General features: G+C 41.2%; 1 protein-coding gene across 1 annotated transcript; it reads left to right on the top strand.

The window, feature by feature from the left end:
* The first annotated feature begins 1,669 nt into the window (after positions 1–1,669).
* LOC119720536 (major surface-labeled trophozoite antigen 417-like) lies at positions 1,670–19,155 on the top strand. Its single transcript, XM_038190237.1, has 10 exons — positions 1,670–1,836; positions 2,858–2,983; positions 4,984–5,128; positions 6,749–6,939; positions 7,836–8,001; positions 9,208–9,296; positions 10,238–10,370; positions 12,077–12,263; positions 15,465–15,572; positions 16,364–19,155. Exons 1-10 carry the CDS (start codon positions 1,764–1,766, stop codon positions 16,547–16,549), a joined length of 1,404 nt encoding a protein of 467 aa, XP_038046165.1. The 5' UTR covers positions 1,670–1,763; the 3' UTR covers positions 16,550–19,155.
* The last annotated feature ends 1,739 nt before the right edge of the window (positions 19,156–20,894 follow it).

Raw genomic sequence — 20,894 nt, 5'->3', positions numbered from 1 at the left:
TTTATTTGTCCACGTGACAAAAAAATTCTTGGAGATCTATTATAGGGCCATGTGCAGATCTTACAGATTCATTGAAACATATGTAGCGGTCGTGAAACGTAATCAGAATGATGGTTTCAACGATTCCACGATTATTTTGTGACATGAAATAGTCTCTGATCCTTGTCGAAACGTGTCTTGTGGGCATGAAGTATTGTTTGTGATTTGTTCTTCCAAAATATCCGATTCGCAAAGATCGATCATTGCCGTTTGTGTTAGGGCCATTGTGTAAATTTTGTTTATTGTAAATCAGGTGTAATGACACCTGTATAGCGTCGGATACACCTTGTAATCGCTCTGTAAAGTGTATAGCCTGAATTTACAGGATGAAACAATGTGCATTAATTATTTTTAAAAACCACAACACCAGTGGAAGATTTGATCGATGTTACATTTGAATTCTGATAAGTCTGATCCATAGAGCTAGCTCTATGGTCCGATCACAGCTGGTCGGCAATGTGAATGTTGTTTCCCTTTGAACCGCGTTGCGCGTCAGTGGATGCGCGTTGCTTTGCACAAACTGAAATATCATCTTCGCGACCAGTAGGCCAAATTATCTATTTAGAATAAACTAAGCTTTCATTCTCAACGGTTGAATCCATTACAGTGGTCAGGTAAGGGCCACTAGTTGGATTATTTTCACTGTCTGTATGTAAGATACTTTGCATCCAATTAGGCTTAGAGATATAAGTAGCGTAGACCTAAACTACGTTTCCCTTTTTTTCTCTCTATGGTTGTATCTTTATAGTGGTCAGGTAAGGACTACTAATATACGTTTCCTTCTTTTTATACCACAGCACCGGTCACAAATGTGATCAGGAATCCACTGTACATTGTAGTTACAAAACCTAGCTCCGCTAGGGAGACTTCTTTTATTTTCATCAACTTGCAATTAGATTAGGAGGGCCGGCAAGCCAGAGTGCTCATGTCAGGAGCTGCTGACACGGAGGAACCGGAAGCAGGGAGGAGGAACACCGGATGACTGAAGACCCTGCTTGCCGGGCATCCCATTACTGATTTCCCAGGTAAAAATATTAATGTTATTTTCCTTTCTATACAATGTCATAGGGTGTTTCAAATTGTTCTGATTATTTTGTCTGCGATTAATGATACCTTTTATTTTATTTAATACGATAAATCTAGAGGAAAATAAATTTAATGTGAAATTAATAATCATATAGAAAGCCGGCCAAACCACTTTTTGAGAGAATGTGCCGGTAATGTATCCAGTCTTTTTTTCCTGAAGCCATTTTACTTTGGAACACCCTACCCACATCAAACTGTCAACATAACTTCCTCTGCAGCCTTCAAAAGCTCCATCCAAAACCAACAAAAACATCACAGCCCCCGCTAGACATTAATCCACTCTCGTCAACTTTCAGTTTTGTCCCTGGTGGGACCGTTCGGGAGTTTGATCTACAAGACAGGCCGCGCGAGTTTTCAGTTTCTATGAGGTGAAGACTCCCCGCCCACTTTTTCCGTGTACAATAACAGAAAGAGGGCGCTAGTTACGTAAACACCCACTCCCGAAAGAACCCTGACGTCTGTAACAACATATACACAATCTGGTTAGCAGCGGGCCATTCTAAGTCCTACTTTAGTGCCATCCAATATCCATCGTACGCAGATGAGTCAGATGACAGGCACTGATCCAGATGTGAGCGCTTCACAATTTGCTTCAAAAACTAAAATGAAGGGTGTTTTCTCATTCATTTTAAACTGTCATGGCTAAGCTTGTTAGATCATCAAGGCTTCTTTCCATCGTGTGGATCATTTTCATTTCGTCTCTAGTTCAAGGTAGGTAAAAAAAGAGAGAAATATCGGTTCACGTAGTTTGTTCAGATTTCAATGTTGAGCATGTTGAGTGGAGTGACATCCGCCGTACATGCCGTACGTGACAGCTGGAAAGGAATTTGACGTTCAATAAATAAGTTAATAACCCGGACATATGTGTTCAACTGGAACAAAACAGTCTAGGAGTATGATTTATGAACAACAAACTTGCCTTGTTTTTGTTTCTAAATGTCATGAATGTGCAGTTCAGTGAGTGACTGTTTTTTGGAAACTAGAGTAAGGCTAGACATTTTTACTGGGAAAAAATTGTGCAACCTGACGCCACTTTTTTCTTCATATATCATCTCAATGAAGGTCATTCATTGCAAAAATGATGATAAGACATGAATCTGGGACTGAGATACATTTCCGATGTTGTTACTTAGGAAATAAATTTGTCTTGACAGTTGACACTTCTCTATTCCTCCCTTTTTTCTTTTTTGGAAATGCAGAGGCTAATTTTACGGAAGCCATTATGCATTTGTCAACGGTAAAAGTTATGGAATTGCAGCATACCATTGCTTATATATTTGAGCTTTTCAATTAATACTGGGATTGAAGTGCTTCAGTAGCTCAATACATTTTGTATTTTGAACATCGCTGAAGGTGCTGAGTTCCAATTCCAACGACTGCCTTTTTTTGTAATTTTCCAAAATACGTATTTTCCTACATTTATTGTTCTAAATCAAATCCTACTTTTTACTGAAGTACAAGTAATTTTTCTTGCTGATTTTATGGCTCGGAAGGATTTTTTTTTTAACGGAAGTAAAGTCTGACAGCCATTCGGTTGACAACCGACGCAAGAGCACAGCGGTCAACTTTCGTAAAAATAACAACAGCAGTTTGGAAAACTACCAAACTTTGCAAAATTTGTCCTTAATTGTAGAATTTTATCGCCTTTAAACCTTACTGGAAGAAAAACAATTGTCTACTCATTTTGTTTTATTTTAACGTTTTGTTATCATGGTATTTTTAATTTGGGCAGCGCTTTTCGTCCAAGCATCCCTGTGGCTCAACTTGTGGTCTGATGCACAACAGGAACAGTTCAACTGCACAACTTTTGACTCCGATTCGTGTGAAAGGTGTCAACCAGGAACAGCTTCTAACCAAAGTAATTTTTTAGAGCTAAATTTTCAAGGCAGTTACTTTTAAACTTTCAACAGTATCCTTAATTAAGGAATAGTATAGTTGAATAATTTTCTTCAGATGTTGCTGATATCCTTAAACTTATTTCAGCAAAACAAGTTATACATCCCTTTAATCATGTAACCCCCCCCCCCCCTTTTCGAAACAAGGTGTTTTTGTTTTTTTGTATTCCTTGTTCTGCCAGACCCTTCAAGACAAGTTGGCACTATTCATAAGAAAATGTCGAATGCTACATTTCATTTTGGGGAAACCAACATTTTCTGGTTTTCTCTTGTATCTGATTTGTTAACAACCTCCCCAGAGTCTTCCTGCGATGACGTTTGCAGTTTCTATAAACAATGTCAATGATTTCATTGCTGGAAGTTTCCGAGAACGTGCTCAGAATGAATTCTGATTCAATAGGTCAATTGCAGATTAAAGGGAAAATACAACATTTGCAAACATCGAAAAATAAAACTGCCAAGTTTTTAGGAAATACCTTACTAGGATGTTGGTAAATGGCAGTCTAAAGCATCCTGTAAAATTATGGCACCTGGTGTGAAGTCATTTTCAAGAAAATTATATTTTTGTATACATTTCCAACGGTGGTCTTCCGACCACCATTGGAAAACCTGACTATTTTTCAACTACTGCTCCAAATTTACCATTTTTTTTTTTCAGTCCAAATTTTGTTTGCTATTGGTTGCATGTTCATGAATGGGTGCAGGTCAGCTAGACTGGTTCCCTTACTGTACAATTTTCCGGCATCTATAATTGATCCATATCATCTTCAGTGGAGTCAGGGAACCAGACTACTTGAACATTTGAGTTTTTCTTGGTTTTCCAGCATTTTCGAACACAAAACTTCAAACTTGTCAGTGTAACAATAATTTGATCTTTTATACTAACCCCTCAAATAGTTCATTTCTGAAAATTAAAGCAAAAGCCAATGATGTACATTCCCTTTAACTTGTCCAGAATTTATCCAGGAGATTTTTTTTTAATGAGGAGACTCATTCAGAGATCTTTTTGTGCTGATCAGTTTCTTCATCCTCAAATTCCCTCGATGTGTAAATTTGGCTGACTGCCCCCCCCCCCCCCCCCCCAACCACAAAAAAAATCACTCTCATCAGAGATCACCTCTTTGGAAGCTTCACTCTCAAAAAATATGACAAGGCAAGCTCATTAAAATTGGGCCCATAGAACACAAAATTTGATTCAGTTGCTTCAGAATTTTGCTATTCGCTCTTTTCACACTGCCACCATGGGCATGCACAGCCTCGATCTGGCAACTTTACACAATAAATATAGCCGGTTCAGTGATTCCCGTGTCGGGGTTCAGATCACTGAACCGGCTATTTTCATTGTGTAAAGTTGCCAGATCGAGGCTGTGCTTGCCCAATGGCGGAGCGTGAAAAAGAGCGAATTCACTGGAACGTCTTTCCAAAGTGGGCAAGATTTAGTGAGTTAGCCCATTACGGGGTAATCCTATACAATAGCACTGCCCGGACGTCTTCACTGGCCAACAACCAGGCTTTCATAGTCGCATGTGACAGTCATTCAGTCAATCACTACTTACTTGTAAACTTACATAATTATCCCTAACCGAACACAACCCATCAAAGTTCCACAGCAGGTTTGTGTTTAAATCTGTTGGGATAGGTACAGTTCCCCTAAACAGATGGTCTTTTACACTGGGGTTGGCATACCTCCAGAAACTAAGTCCAACAGTGTGTGTGTACAATCCTATGTAAGTGTTGGAATTTGCCTGCATGGGTATGGTTCCTAGTAAATTAGGCTGGGGAGTTGTCCTTTCTTGGATTGAGAAATCTCTGGAGCTAGCAGCCGTTTCACCATGGAATTCCAGTGGGGTCTATCATGGGCTAGTCAGTACTAAGAGAAAAAAAATGAAGAAAAAAGAAATCCATGAATATGTACATTCTAAGATTGCCGATATTACTGCAGCACTCCCTGTGTTGTTTACAGGTACCCGGGACTGTGTTTGTTGTGCCAAGGCCCAGTTGCACGGGGAGTGTGCTGACGCTGGCTGCTATGAGTGTGCCAGGGGTACATATCAGCCTGATGAGGGACAGACAGCCTGCAAGTTATGCCCAGAGGGACACTACGCAGAGTAAGTATGCGCAACTTTTAAGATGATTCTTTCAAATGATTTTAAAGGGCCCATATAATGTATTTTATTTTTAACCCTAACTCCCTAGGCCTTTTTGTTAGGATGTAGCCTCAATCCTGTAAAATCTTCCACCTGGCCTCATGGAAAAATAGCAAACAGCCTCCATCTTGCAAATTCCTCCATTATTTCTTGAATATGGTCCGTGGAGAGGTGACCACTGCCTGAATCCTGCAAAACCCTTTGGCTTTGTCTGTCAATAGGCTGAGGCTGAGGCAGTGACATCCTGGAGCAGTGCGGAGGATTGCTAGTAGGCCCTATAATATAGGCCTAAATTTATGCACGGCAGAGCATAAACAACACAAGGTCCGGCCCAAGACCTTGACACGATGCGTCCTCCGAAATCAGCAACGCACTTTTGCCATGTAACCTCAATCCTGCAAATTCCTCCAATTTGCAAAAAGGATTCTGGAGGATTAGGGATGGTTAGCATGGTTAGGGTTAAAACAATCCTTGAAAAATGCACCTTTGTGTCCCATTTATACCTATTTTCAATTTTCATTTTGCCATTTTCAAGGATATTTTGGTGCCTTTTGGATATTTATGCTAATGCAAATATCCATATTCATGAGCAAAAGTGTGATGTCATTTCAGGCAGAAAACTCACTGTTACAACTAGTTTCAGCACCAAAAGTTGCCAGAATTTTGGCTATTTTGCTGTCGTAAATTTTCATTCTTTTTAGTGATTCGTTGTTGTGTCGGTACATCATTGTACATGGCAGTAAGCCAATGAGCAAACTTTTCCCACAAACGTTTTCAATAAGCAAATGTTTTTGGTTCACAATTTGAACAGAACACACCTAAAATGAACCGTGTCTTCCTGAAATGACATCACAGCAACAGCGCCCTCAGTGGTCCGAAAAGCATGGAAAATGTTTAAATGTTTAGAGAAGTGCACTTATCAGTAAAATTAAACCAAAAAGGGACGTCAAAGAGTTTTCATACATTTAAGAGGATTGGAAAGTTCCACAAAATATGTTCCTAAGAAATATTCACTTCATGGGCCCTTAATAAGGAATTTACAATGGGTTGGACGCAATGCAACTTTCGTGGTAACGCATTGTACATCGTAAGTCACAATGAGATTTGGAGTTATTACAAACAATCGTACGTATTCCTCCAGAGTTTCTCCCGTTTTTTTTCAAAACCTCACAAACTCACAGAAGAGATTCGTCACATGGTGCTGTTGTCAATTTTATCATATTATTCCTCCATGTCACCAGACATGTTCAGAGCCTGGTTTTTTTTTCAAATAACAATCGCAGAAACAATTTCAAATCTGGAGGTATTTATTAGGTAAAAACTTCAAAAACTAAAGATACATTAAGGAAAGGGTAGTTTACTTTAAAATCTACAGTTTTATTTACAAAACTGTCTGACACTTTTTTCCAGTTAAGAGACGATATTCGTCTGGCGTTTGTTATGTAACTTTGAAATCTAGCGATTTCAAAAATTCTAGGACTCTTCATTGAATATTCAACAGCTATTCACTGTTTGCAGAGTAAATTACATAAAACAGTCATCTGCATCGTTCGTTTTTTGTTATGACTCTTTGTTGTGCAGTGAAGACGGAAGCCAGGCATGCAAGAAGTGTAGTCTCGGATATTATTCAAACATAACCGGTGCGCCCGGCTGCAAACCGTGCAAGCCCGGCACCTTTGCCAACATGACCGGGTTCCCGTTTTGCATCGAGTGTCCGAAAGGCCAGAGCCAGAACGGCAGCGCACAGTCAAGTTGTGTGGCTTGCCAACCGGGTGAGGCTTTTACTAGAATGTATCCTGAATCCACCAAAATCCACCAATTTTGTCGTGCCAAAAAAATGTTGGTGTCCTGAGTCCATCAGAATCCACCAGTGAGTCCATCAGAATCCACCAGTGTAGTACATACCTGGTACACACCAAACATATAGCCAAGGAGTTAAACTGTTGAGATCCTGAATCCATCAAAGTCCCCCAACTGCTCATTATGGAGGTATCCTAAATCCATCAAAATCCTGCAGTACCGCCAGGCTTACTGTCCTGAATCCCTCAATATCCCCCAACTTTTTCAATATGGAGATGTCTTGAATCTGCAAAATCCTCCAAAACAGGGGCATGGATTTTGATGGATTCAGGTTCGTTAGGGTTAATTGAACTTTGGGTTTTTTTCCTGTAATGACATTAGCTGTCATTAATGGCCAGAAATGGAATGCCCATAGCCATTGACAGCAAACATGTGAAAAGTTAAAAGCTTTTAAAAATCACCCCCAATTTTTTTAACTAAATTGCTGGGGTTTTGTAGCAGTTCAAAGTTATTCACTTTTTAATGAGACGTCAAACCAAAGCTTACAAATTTGGATTTATATTTGGCCTGACAATCATTCAGTTCTTGCAGGGTAGGCTGATTCCGAGCCCCCCCCCCCCCTTCCCCCACCCCCAATCAGAATAAATAATGTAGAGATCTGAAATCAGTCTTTTTGCAGGACAGATCAGTTTAAGCACTAAAGCAGCCTTTTTCAGATGGTTGCCGACACTGAAAATTGGAAAAACAGTTAGTTGTGATGTGAATAAAAAATTTTAAAGCTGAAATCTGTTGACGATTTTTGTTGAAGAGCATGGAGAATTCATCTCTAACACAAGTTTTGTCTTGTTTGCTCCCTTCTTGTCGCCAGGCCACTTCGCCAACATAACCAAGCTGACCACTTGCTTCACCTGCGCACCGGGATCTTACTCCAACGTGAGCGGGGCCTTCAACTGCACCAAGTGTCGGGCCGGGCACTTCCAGCCCGACGAGGGACAGGACAGCTGTGAGGCCTGCGACGCTGGCACCGAAGCAAAGCAAGTGGTCGTGACTCAATTCGGGCGATTCGCAATGCAGTGCGCCACCAAGAGTTTGCCGTGGAGAGTCCATTTTTTCAAGTTTACGGTCGACAAAACGTGGCGCGTTTGAACGGGTGTCAGTAGACAACTTGAGCTAATTTGTTATGCGCCTTATTCACGAGTCGGCCATATTTAATTGAAAGTGAGGTAAAATCTTCATTTTTGGAACTTGCGAAGAGAAATGAAAGCAAGTAAATTACTAATTTATTCAACTCTGCTTCAATGAATAATTAAAAATGTTGTAATTGAACATTCCCTAATGTTTAAAGCCAGATTACGAAAAAAATCTATTACTTCCTCCATGGTGAAATAAAGCTGCATGTAATAGTCTGGCGCCATCCCATTCAACAGTTAACAATTTATGAAATGCATTCAGGGAACTCAACAGAAATGGCCAACTCGTGCAAAAGGCCCATACATAGCGGTCTGCTGCCTTACAAAAAAAAAAAACATTTTGATAAAAAGAAAACAAAGAAGGGCAAACGTATACTTGAATCATACGCTTACGAAACTACTGACCGGAAAAACTAACAATTTTAAATGTCCCGCGCCGCGAGTTTTTTTACCATTTCCCACAATGCACTGGGAAAAATTAACTCTCTGTGGCAAACTCTTGGTGGCGCACTGCTTTGTGAATCGCCCGGATTGTGCTGATGGCATTATCTTACATACTCTACAGTATGTCCCCCAAAAATGTCCGTCTGACTATTTTTCATATAACTGCAAAACCATGAAGTCAATTTTGGAAATGTTTGGTTGTGTAGATACTCCTAAAAAGCCTTGGCCTCAACCCCTATGGGCTCCGTGCGCCAACGAAAGAGGGCGCCCTTTTACCTAGCAACGACGTCCCATGGGCAGGACATTTAGCTGGTTGACGCGCACCGTTCCTTGTGTGTGACGCACCTACACCAGGGGATTTGTACTATGTACACGCAGTGGTACGGCCGTGCGTTGCGGCAAAATTGTAGTCGGGCAAGATGGCGTCGGTCGGTCACCCCCAACTGTACTTTGTTTGCCTGTGAGGGGGTACTTGTGAACGGAGCGGATAAGTTTCATTTTAAATTTCAGTCATACACCACCACACAATTGCACATTTCTGTGCTGGCATGTACATAAATTCACACTTGTTCACCTGTTTAATTGATTGTTTTCAATGATTTACAGGAAAGTTGGCAGCACCAAATGCACCGACTGCCCAGAAGGTTTCTTTGCCAACGTAACCGGAACAAAGGATTGCCTGCCTTGTGCACCTGGTAAGCAACCTGTATTTCTTTCCGAAATCAAATTCAACCTCCCTGTCCCATCATTATACCAATGTTAAGTTGCTCAGAGTGGAATGGGAGGAATATTATCGCAAGGTAAAATCGATAATATTCCTCCCATTTCACAATTTAACGCCACTCAGTATTTGTTTTATATAACTGACATTGTAGATCCTTGTCACTTAATTAACATTCATAAATACCTAAGACAGTTTACCAATCCCTATTTGTCGAGAGCCCGTCACGTGGCCGGTCTTAAACGGATGATAAAGGCATGGCTAGCTGGTCTTAAACACTTTTCCAGTGTCACATGAAATTTGGACTCCCATGAAATCCGGTGCCTTATAAACGTTTTGTTAGTTGAACGTTCACATTCCTCACGTATGCATGCGCAATACCAGTGAATCAGTATTTCATGGTTTGAAATTCACACTACACCAGCCCAGCTTCGTTTTGCGCGACGTCGCGCAGTATGCGCGACGCGCACGCCAATCTCCTTACAAGGTAACAAGTTGTGGAGGGGCATTCCATACTATAGTCAGAGGGGTGTTTCGTAAAACATGAAGTAAAATTGTTGAACAAAATGGTTGGCAACGTCTAGTTTTTGACTCGTTTTGATTTTTGGACCGAAAAGATTTGTTTTTTTGAGCGAAAAAGGGATTTATGGGTTACCCTCGGCTTCGCCTCGGGTAATTATCACCCATCCAGACTCCCACGGGTCTTAAACAGAGTATTATAGTACCTCCCGAACACACTTTTATTCCCTTAGTTAAAATGAACTTCTATATCAATGCAAAACTGGTTTGAAATGTATTTCTCTCGTCCCAACCACCCCTTCACAAAATGTTTGAACCCATTTCTGTACAGTGTCCTTTTATGGTTCAGACCATAGGTTTGTACAATCTGTGTACATCATTGCCTTTCTATTTAAGGTTCTGCATCGGACGAGACAGGAACGGTGAATTGTTCCCTGTGTCAACCGGGCATGTACCAATCATTAGCGGGGCATGCAGACTGTCTGCCGTGTACCGCGGGGTCATTCTGTAACAAGACTGGATGTTCCAGGTAAGAAGACAATTTGACTCACCTCGATAGTAACCTGACAGGCTGGTAAGAAGACAATTTGACTAACCTCGATAGTAACCTGACAGGCTGGTAAGAAGACAATTTGACTAACCTCGATAGTAACCGGACAGGCTGGTAAGAAGACAATTTGACTAACCTCGATAGTAACCTGACAGGCTGGTAAGAAGACAATTTGACTAACCTCGATAGTAACCGGACAGGCTGGTAAGAAGACAATTTGACTAACCTCGATAGTAACCTGACAGGCTGGTAAGAAGACAATTTGACTAACCTCGATAGTAACCGGACAGGCTGGTAAGAAGACAATTTGACTAACCTCGATAGTAACCAGACAGGCTGGTAAGAAGACAATTTGACTAACCTCGATAGTAACCGGACAGGCTGGTAAGAAGACAATTTGACTAACCTCGATAGTAACCGGACGGGCTGACAATGCCCGCGCATTGAAACCGCTGTCCGCCATTGTGGTTTACTGTGGTCCAATGGTTACGGTGTTCGACTCGTGTGCCGAGGTACATGGGTTCGAATCCTGACCGTGGGAACATGGTGCTTGTGCTCTTGAGCAAGGCACTTTACCATTATTGCTTCGTCCTTCGGATGGGACGTAAAGCCGTCGGTCCCGTGTGTTGTGTAATGCACGTTAAAGAACCCAGTAACACTTATCGCTTAAAGGGAAGGGGTTTGCCCCGGTGTTTCTGGCAGTGGCTGCAATATGCGCCGCAGCACCTTGTAAACCCTTATAAGGTGCTACATAATGGGTCTCATATTTATCATAAACTTCATTTACCTGTCTTTAATAATAAACATAATTTCCAGCGCCTTGAGTACCTAACTGTTGGTAGATACGTGAGCTATATAAGACTCTGGTATTATAATTATTACCCATGACACTTGCGCAGTAAAATGCACGGTGTGTTTTTTTACGTGTGTCACATTTCGTCAGAGTTCAAGCGACGAAAATAAGAAAAGAAGAAGTTTAAGAATCACACGTGTGAACCATTTCACCAGATTGCATCGGAGGACGTGATTACACACACTGGCTGTTTTTATACACAGGCACAGCTGAAATGGGCTAAGACGTCAAGATTGCCTTGACTCGCCTCCGGGTGATGTCTAAACACGCTAATCCCTCGTGCCTTTTGTACACACACACAAAGTCTGTGAAGTCTGTGGAGGCGGACCGTGTGTTGATCTTGAATTGGTTATTGTACACGGCCTATTGTTGTACAATTTACGCTCCAGTGCACACCCCGAGTATTGAAACATATGAGGTTTCGGCAAGAACTATCATACAAAAACTGTTGAAATGACTCTTGCGAATCAATATTTGTGGCATTTGGCTGTATACATCAGAAATTGGGTGCTATATTTTGCCTTTTTCGAAAATCAGCATTTTCCGCAAAAATAATCCTGGCGCGAAGTGGTTAAAATGACCATAAAGAACATCATGTAGTTAATAGACCTAAGAAGTAATGACATCGCGCTTTGTTTACATGTGCGCTTTCCTGTGTGAACCAGTTTGGGACGGGCGCTACCAAGCTCCCATAGTAAAACGCACACATTTAAACAATGCGTGATGCCATTATGTCCTTGGGCCTACCGTATCAGCAAATCCTGTTACATAGTTTTTTGGTATTGATTGGGTATTGACAATCTACTCATCCAAGTTTTTTTGTTGTTTCCAGTTGCTTCAACTGCCCGGCCGGTCGCGAATCCCGTCACGCCAAGGCAACAAAATGCACCCCTTGTGAATCGGGCAAATATAAGCCTGTTGCCAGTAGTGACCAGTGCACCGAATGCAGAGATGGGTGGTACCAGAATAAGACGGGCCAGTCAACGTGCATCGAGTGCCCGGCTGGCTACTACTGCCCCGTAAGAAAACCAATAACAGTGTTTTACATTGTTTTTTTTCTTTCAGCACCTGATTTCGCGAAGTGCTGGGACACGTCGTAACTTCATTCTTGACGTGTTGTATGATCAATTTCACGAAACTTGGGATGTGTTGAACGCGTCGTTAGTTCCTTGACAACTGCTTAAAACACGTCGCAAGTTACGACGTGTGTAGTGGTCATCGCAAAATAAGAAAAGTCATTTTCTTTGTCAGTTTTATGCCATACAAGCTGATTTACCCGATCATAGATCGGGTATATAGGGCGTAGTGTTGGGGATGAAAATGTGGGCAGTTAAATGTAAATGGGGGATCATTGAGGAGACATGCAGTTATAGAAAAACAACTTTTGTGGTGTGATCTGAGGCAATTTCTGACCACTGAAACCAATTTGAGCAAAAGATCATCTTTTAAACATCATTTTCGAGCTTGGGGTAATTGAATCAGCTACACGGTATTCTGAGCAATATAATCATTATAGTAGGCTACAATTTTTATTCGGGGAAGAAAAAGTGTGGGGGGGGGACCAAACAATGTGCCCGCTTTAAAATGTGGGGGGGGGGGGGTCCCCCTGTTCCCCACCGATTTACGCACATGATAATTATGTACCCTGATAACTGTCTGTAAATGTTCCCGTTGGTCTGTTAAATTGGCATTTTGTGAGGCAGTGGCATTGCCGGGAGAACGTAGTGAAAAGGTTACCGTAGTACACAGGCGAAGGCTGATTGTACAGTGTTGACACTAAATCATAATGTAATCAAACGTGAAGTTGTCATTTGCAATGGAAATGTTGAGTGTTACCATCAACTTACAAACGGTGTGAATGATGGAGGAAGGTCATAATTAAGTTTCAGTATTGGACTCTTCAACAAACGTAAACTTGAACTTCTTACAATTTGCGAGACCGTCTGCGAGGAAAAAGTCGATTCAACTTTTATTCAAGTTGGTCAATCATCTATATAAGAGCAAGTTGTACGTGGCCTCCGAGACGATGTTCGCTCCTGAAAGGTTCCGAGACCGCGGTCTCCCGCGACGCCAAAATGGCTCCACGTCCATAGAAAATACGGAGAATTTCTTCCGCCAAATCAAGCACTTCAGGTCGTCCTAATTTTTCCGTACGGACCGGTGATCCGTTTTGTCGATTTTTTTGTGACTGCGTTCAAGATCGCAATATTTGAAGCAATGCATCGACCCTTTGTTGATCCCAAACAGGCCCCCTTATTATAACGCGACACTGACTGTGACGTGCAGCGAACTCACAACGCTCAGCCTTGGTGGAAGCATAGAGCTAGTGGAAGCATGGAGCTGTAAACACATTATGGAAGCAACAGCACTCTATCACGCGACGTCACATGCTTGTGCTTCAAATAGCGAGCACCTTAGACTCAACCTCGTTTCCAGGGTGTGGAGCAGGCTGCAGTACGCGTTGCCAGTGACGGTTTTACGCATAGCCGGGAAGTACCACGCAGTGTAGACTTTCGATTGGTCAGACCGCGCTAGGCATACTAATGTGTAGTCCTTCTGCCAGTTCGTTGCACTTGGCGCAGGGGCGGCAAGCAAAGCACAGGAAAGAATAGGGACACTTGGTGGCCACACACCATGTACAAAAAATATTTTACCAAGGTCACCCCATACTTACGTTTGGTGAACGCTTTTGCAGAACGGCTGAGTAGAACACGTAAACGAAACCCCTACGTTGACCTCGCCGACCTCGCTGACCTCGCACAGTCTAGACTCGCAGAAAAGCCAGCACGGGGGGCGGCCAGGCAGTCAACGTGAAAGCGCACACGACGGCAAATTCCTGTGCAAAATGCAGTCACGAAAAATCGACGAAACAGATCGCCGGTCCGTACGGGAAAATTAGGAAGACCCGAAGCGTCCGACCCGGCGGAAGACACCCTCCGCATTTTTCCACGGACGTGGAGCGATTTTGGCGCTGCGGGAGCCCGCGGTCTCGGATCCTTTCAGGAGCAAACATCGTCTCGGGGGCGAGTAAACTTCTCTCTTATATATATAGATACATAGCATATTACCGAGACAATGTGTGTAAAGTCGTAAATAGAAAATTAATTGAACAATTATGAATTAGACTGGAATATTGCAGTTGAAATTTCAAAGAAGCTTTACAGCCCACTGAGAGCTTGTTTTCCTTGAAAATTGCATCACGCATCCGCAATTTTGTTTTAAGTTTCAAAAACTTTTCAAGAGGAGATCCAACGACTATTTGTTGAATATCAGAGGACTATTTACTGTACGCTGAATACATACATAAAACAGTCACTGAGTTGTGCAATAAATACACCTACAACACATCGCGTACTTACGACGTGTTTTGTGAAATGGATCGCAGGACGTGTCCCAGGTGCGACGCATCGTAGGGATACGGCGCATCGCAGCACTGCGATGCATCGTAAGTAACAATGAGTTTCATGAAATCGGGCCCTGGACTAAATTTGCGCGCACCTCAATGGGCTCCATGCATGAACAAGAGAGGGCGTTTCTTTTTACTACTTTCGAGAGCCCAGTGGACGTGACAAACCCCGTGAGCGTACAAGTTCGTGGGAGTATGACGTGAAGTACGCACGACTAATTCTCCTCTCAACGTTGAGGGGGTACTTGCGCACGGAGCCTTAATGTTAAAAGATGACAGTTTTAAATGTCAAACAGTAGACAGTTTTGCATGAGAACTGTTACAGTTATGGTCGCAATAGCTCAGAGCGAAATTCATGTCCAAAATTTTGCCATAGCGCAAGCTGATGTGTGTGACGTCATGGCGTGTATGGCTATTGCATGTTTCTAACTTGTGTGGTGGTGGCGGTGCAGTATTAATTACTTGACTGTGGTGTAGTTAAGTACTACGTCCGTAAATTGATCGGCCGTTGATAAAATAGCAATCTTTTGTTGGCAATTTTCCCGCGTTCCCACCAAACCACTATTTCATTATCATCTCAGAATAATTTCGTCACTGCCTGTGTACATGGTCTATGTTTAAATGTACTTTTATGTATTATTAAATGTGTAATGGATATTTTTTTTAGGCCTGAAACGGAATTTATGATTTTTGAAAATGGAATTTGCACTTTTCTGAAACGGAAGATCATTGGCCGTAATTTTGCAAAGAGGATTTGGGAGGATTGGGTGAAAATTTATTTTTGTGTATTTTTTTTATTTTCATTTTTTTTTAGTGCAAATATTGCGACCCGGTACCTTGCCCCAAAGACGCCTACTGTCCAAAAGGGAGCATGACACCCAAGATCGTGACCTGCTTGCCACTCTTCTACGAAACTGCAAAGGTAATGCCTCTCATCTATAGCGCATTGCTAAAATTTCCTTCTTATTACGGCTGTGCGTTTTCAAGTAATTTAGTATGCGATTATTCTAACTTTGACTTGATCAAATATTTAGATATTTGATTTCAAAATGTACGGCTCAAGTTGAACATGCGCTGGCTAAACTGGCCACTGATCAGGGAATCTCTTCGACCCAAGCTTGTTAAAAATTGACAGAGAGCTTTCCGTCAAACATCTGCAGTAGAGCACCGAAGTGTGACGTCAAATGTCATTATTCTGGGTCACTCTGGCGCACTTCGGAACCCTTAACCTATTTTCACCCCATTTCATTTTTGACTGCTAAATTCACTGTAAAAGAACAGAAGGATTTACGAACGCCATTTTCTAAAAAACGAAAATTACATATACAACTTCAATTTGGCGGTCGAAATTTTGTTGCTGAACCAATAGATATTGTACACCATTGAAAAGCTGCCTTTGTCTGTTGACTGAGTTTGACTAGTCGCAGCGCTTGCTTGAAATATGATCTGACTGTTGGTGACTAGCCTGTGTAAAAGGCATGTCAGCCGAAGGGGAAGAGGATTGATTTTTTTGACCGTCTGTGACTGTTCGAAGAGGAGGAGGGTTATTGAAATAAATGTATCATTGATTTGAAATGTATTGAATTGAAAAGAAAAGTATCCAGGCCTTCAGAACCTTTCGATTCTATTAGAAGATACCATATTGCCAGTTTTCTTGGGTTCCCCCCCCCCCCCATTTTATCTTATTTTTTTCATTTCGGGGTTTCATTTTAGAAAGACTGCAAACCTGAATCATCCCTCTACGTTGTTTTGGGACTGGCAGTAATAGTTGTCGTCTTTACACTGACTTGTGTCGTCCACCGCTGCATACGCGTCCGCTCTCGCCCCAACCTGGAAGTGGAAGAATCGCTGTTGTCTAACTCATCGAAAGATGGGGCCCCGGTATACGAAGGATTATAGGGGGCGCTGTTGTGATAGTGTTAGTTTTTATACGTCAGGAGGGCAAAAGGATTACAGCAAGTAAGACACCAGGTGTTTTTGTTGGAGTACTGAAGCCTGTTGATAGCATGGTTTGAGGGTGGATAGGGTTGGATAGTCGACTAGTTCCCGAGGCAAAACTAGTTTGTCAATTCCGAGGGGAGCTAATATGGACTATCCACCCTCAAACCTTGGTATATTTGTTTTACTATACCTCATACATATTTAGTTGCCAAATTTCCTGATGCAGTATGCTTCTCGCGGGCATAAAATCTTTGGAGAACCTTGTCCAGCTCACCAGAAGAATATTATTGCTCAACCTCAAAAAAATTCAGTTCTTTTGCAAGACCGTAACTTCTAAGAGTTTTTACTGCATTGTGGACAATTTTTTTTCATAGGGGAGGCATCTTTATTTGTCCACAATATTCTCCAGTTCGGCATCATTGAGCTCGGGAAAACAGTAATTAACATGTACGTGTGCCGCCATCTTTTCATGTGTAGCGCGTGCGTACTACACCCGTGCGACAGTTCCACGATTGCTTGAAATGCATGCGTAGTAGACTGTGGCACGGGTTACCAGCGTGACAATCTACTACGCATGTGTATTTACCCTGTGCGTGAATGCGCGCGCGCACTTGGTAAACAGCAAAAATAGCATCTGGCATGTGATAGTGAGTGGACCAGTGAGAATTCGGCTCTCGATCATGAATATGTATGAGGTATAGTAATATGCTATTTAGCCTTTAGGTACACGTACCTGGCTCCATTTCATCCATTTTTTACATGAAAATTACTCTATCAATTCTTGTTGAAATACCATTGGGTAAAAACTAAAACTTAAATAAGAGACTAAAATGTCTTTTGGGACACACAATTTTGTTTAATAAACTTGAAGGACTTATTCTAATTTACAAACAAATATTAAATAACCGTTGATAAGAACTGTATTCAAGCATGGTTCGAGCAAGCCCGACTAAATCGAGATTCCATCAGATGTAAGTAGGTAAATCTTCGCGTCGTTAGCATTTTTGTTCTCATGCAAGTACGTGGTGTGATAACAAACGTGATCGAACAAGGAGACCTAGGTACGGAAAATCCGGATGTGAAAGGTCGTAAGTAAAGTTTGTTTTTACCCATCTCCAAGTGATTTCTCATCATTTTTTTTCTCGTGGAATGCCAAGATAGAATTCCGACATTAATTTTTCGCTGGGGTGATTATGGTTGGGAATCATTCTGTCAAAAATTATAGCAAGAGAAAAGGCAACCCCGTGTAAAATGGCCATAGAAGAGTCGCGTAGGAGTCCGGAAGCTCAAAGACAAAATGGCGTACTTTCAGGCTCTATTGACACTGTGTTCTCGACAGTCTTCACCTTTATACTGCTTAAAAACCTTCATGTATTAGTATTACCTCTGCCAAGGAGGTTATGTTTTCATTAGTTATGGACGGATTTTCATGAAATTTTGTTTTTAGGGGTGGTCCTTGTTACAAGGACAAATTTATTAAATTTTGGAAGTGATCCGGATCTGGGTCTGGATGCAGGATTGTTTTTAAGGATTCTTGTGCGAATGTGCTATGTTTAGATACCATGAACCTGTGTACAACTGAGCAGCTTTGTGTGCGTGCACTGACCCGGTGAACCCGCATGCCTTATCACCGACTTAATCTAACCACACAGGTCAATGGACTAGACCATTTGATGCAACGGGGGAGTGGAGAGGTAGACCGACACAGGCATATACATGTAGACTACAAAATGTTTGAGTTTAAGGATTTGTTTTATTGAATAACTAACACTGCCTTGCACGATATAAAGCGGCCAACAATTTGGAATATGAGCAGTCCTGTTGACATATTCAATTCGCAATTAAATAAGGGAGTCTCGTGGATATGCGAGTGTTTCTTTTGGGTGTGCTGACAATGTGGCGGGTAATCGTTCAACCTTGGCAGAGGTTTGCGCTCTCTGAGTGCTTTCTAATATTAACTTTATATATCCACAGATTCAACTAAAAGCTGTTTCCAAGGGGCATTGCTAAAATAACAAACGGAACAAAAGTAATTGATACTACTAATACTCTGTACACTCATTAGAGGGAATGCTAAATGTACATGAATTTTAACTGCCTCAGATTTAAATGTCTTTTCATTATAAGTGATTTTTTTTACCATTTTTTTTTCAAGTATTATTTCAATTTTCATATATTTGTTGATAAGCATTTTGCTATTAGCATATTACATTTTATTACGTTAGTGAAAATTTATCGTCTCAATTCAAATGAAAACTGTCAGAAAAAAAACAGAAAAAAACAGAAAAAAATAACATTTAGAGGATATTAATATTAATATCAGTACTATATACGTATGCATCATTTTACTTTTTGAGAATAAGGAATTTTATCGTCAGACAAAAGGCTGAGGACAATGATTCATTTTTTTTTTTCAGTTTGTAAATGTTTTTGTGAATGTCTTTCAGAAATAATGTATAAAATGCAAAAACTATTTCTTGAATTGCTGAGTATTTTATGTATAAAATTGGGGTTTTTTTTAATTTTTTTATATTTTACTGAATGCACTGATTCCAGTCAAAGATGGATAAACAGGCACTCGCAAATTAATTACAGAATTGACAGGGATTCAACTGAAATGTTGATGAGAAGGCAAAGAATGGCGAAAGCATTGTGCTAGCTGCTATTGCAACTATTGCGCAAAACATCGTGTACATTGGTTTTATCCATTAACAGGTATGCAACTGGGAATTTAGAAAAAGACGAGGAAATTTCAAACCACAGAAGACTTTGTACAGTATTTTTCAATTTCAGGGGGACGAACCCGTGTTAACCTTGATTACATGGACTTGAGTCTGGCCAATCGCTTCGAAAGAGAGATGGGTTAACACTCCGTTCCTGTTAACACAGGTTCGTCCCCCTTTTAATGGCACTCATGAGAAGTAAAAAAAAAACGAGGAAATCAGCAGATCCGAGGAAAAGTTGCATGCCTGCATTAATCAGTTCGCGCCGGAGGCCATGTATATACACGCAAAAGTTTTGCGGTATTCGGAACGGATGACACATAAACACGCAGGGAGCAAGGCCGGAAATATCTGTTAGCGACCCGCTCGCAGCGAGCAAGGCCAGAAATAATATGAGTGTGCTGCCTGAGGGTGATGGCTTCAACCCGCCTGGTTTGAGGTCGAGTGAAAAGTAATCCCGCGCCTCGTTCCGTTCTTGTCAAAATAATCCCAGCGTGAACTGGTCAAAGGGGGGGGGCCTTGTGAATGTACAGCAATCTGCCGAATTCTTCTATACTTTTGACCATGATGATTCCCTAATTGTAAACTTCTGCCTTTCATATACTCTAAATCTTAAGATATATTATTGAATATCAGTTATGGTGAAATAACTAAGGCCAAAAAAATATACACATGTATATAGTTCTGCTTCCGATAACATGGCATTTGAAAATAGGGTAGGTAGGTCGGGAATTTTTTTTTGGGGGGGGGGGGAATTTTCGGTGTTGTTCATGTAGGTGTCTGCGTGTAGTCAAGGGTAAAAGGAAGTTGGTTTTGGTTTTGTTTCCTCATTTGTCCCCCCAAAAATGAGGGTAGGGGCTGTCCAAATAGGGTAGGTAGGGTAACCGGAAGCAGAACTATTATTTTTTTGGGAGGGGGGGGGCGTAATGTGGCGATAATCTGTGCACTATAAACTCTTTGAGGTCAAATTGTAGATGAAATGCGTGGTGATAATCTGTGCGCTATAAACGCTTCTAAATTTTAGACGGAATGTGACGATAATCTGTGCACTTAAAACTCGTCGAAATTTTAATTGGAATTTCCAATTATTGAATCGAGTATTTCTATTGATTGCCTCACCTGATTTATAATGTAAAAATTGTGCTGAATTATTATGGATAATATTTTTCTAACATATTTATTGTAAACATTGGTGATATGGAAGTTATGAAGAGGTTTAACCTGTGTACTTTTTGTTTATCATGGATGATGAAATTAAAGGACCAAATTACTAACTTGTGTTTGTCGTCATTCTCCCGATATTTTGTTTTTCTTGAGATTTGAGCATTGTTTGTGAATGGCAGTGTTGAAGTCGAGGCACCAACGTCGAGTCCGAGTCTCGAGTCACAAGCCTCGAGTCCGAGTCATGAGCCATTTGTTCTTAGTTGCTCACCAAACTTTAATATCAAATTCATTTTTAAATTATTTTTCAATCATCCATTCTGTCTTTCAAGTAAATCCCAGTGTATATAGTTTACCGTGTGTGTGTACATGTTGTTAAGACCAAAAAAAGTGTTTTCCTTTCAATACCGGACACTTTT

Source organism: Patiria miniata, unplaced genomic scaffold (assembly GCF_015706575.1).
Source record: "Patiria miniata isolate m_02_andy unplaced genomic scaffold, ASM1570657v1 HiC_scaffold_9, whole genome shotgun sequence".
NCBI classification, from domain to species: Eukaryota; Metazoa; Echinodermata; class Asteroidea; order Valvatida; family Asterinidae; genus Patiria; species Patiria miniata.
Note: the sequence above shows the minus strand (reverse complement) of the source record. Positions and strands in the feature narration are given on the sequence as shown.

Coding starts and splice junctions, on each gene's coding strand:
- LOC119720536 (XM_038190237.1), top strand. CDS start 1,764: ATGGCTAAGCTTGTTAGATCATCAAGGCTTCTTTCCATCGTGTGGATC. Junction 1,837..2,857: donor CATTTCGTCTCTAGTTCAAG/GTAGGTAAAAAA, acceptor TAATTTGGGCAG/CGCTTTTCGTCCAAGCATCC. Junction 15,573..16,363: donor TCTTCTACGAAACTGCAAAG/GTAATGCCTCTC, acceptor GTTTCATTTTAG/AAAGACTGCAAACCTGAATC.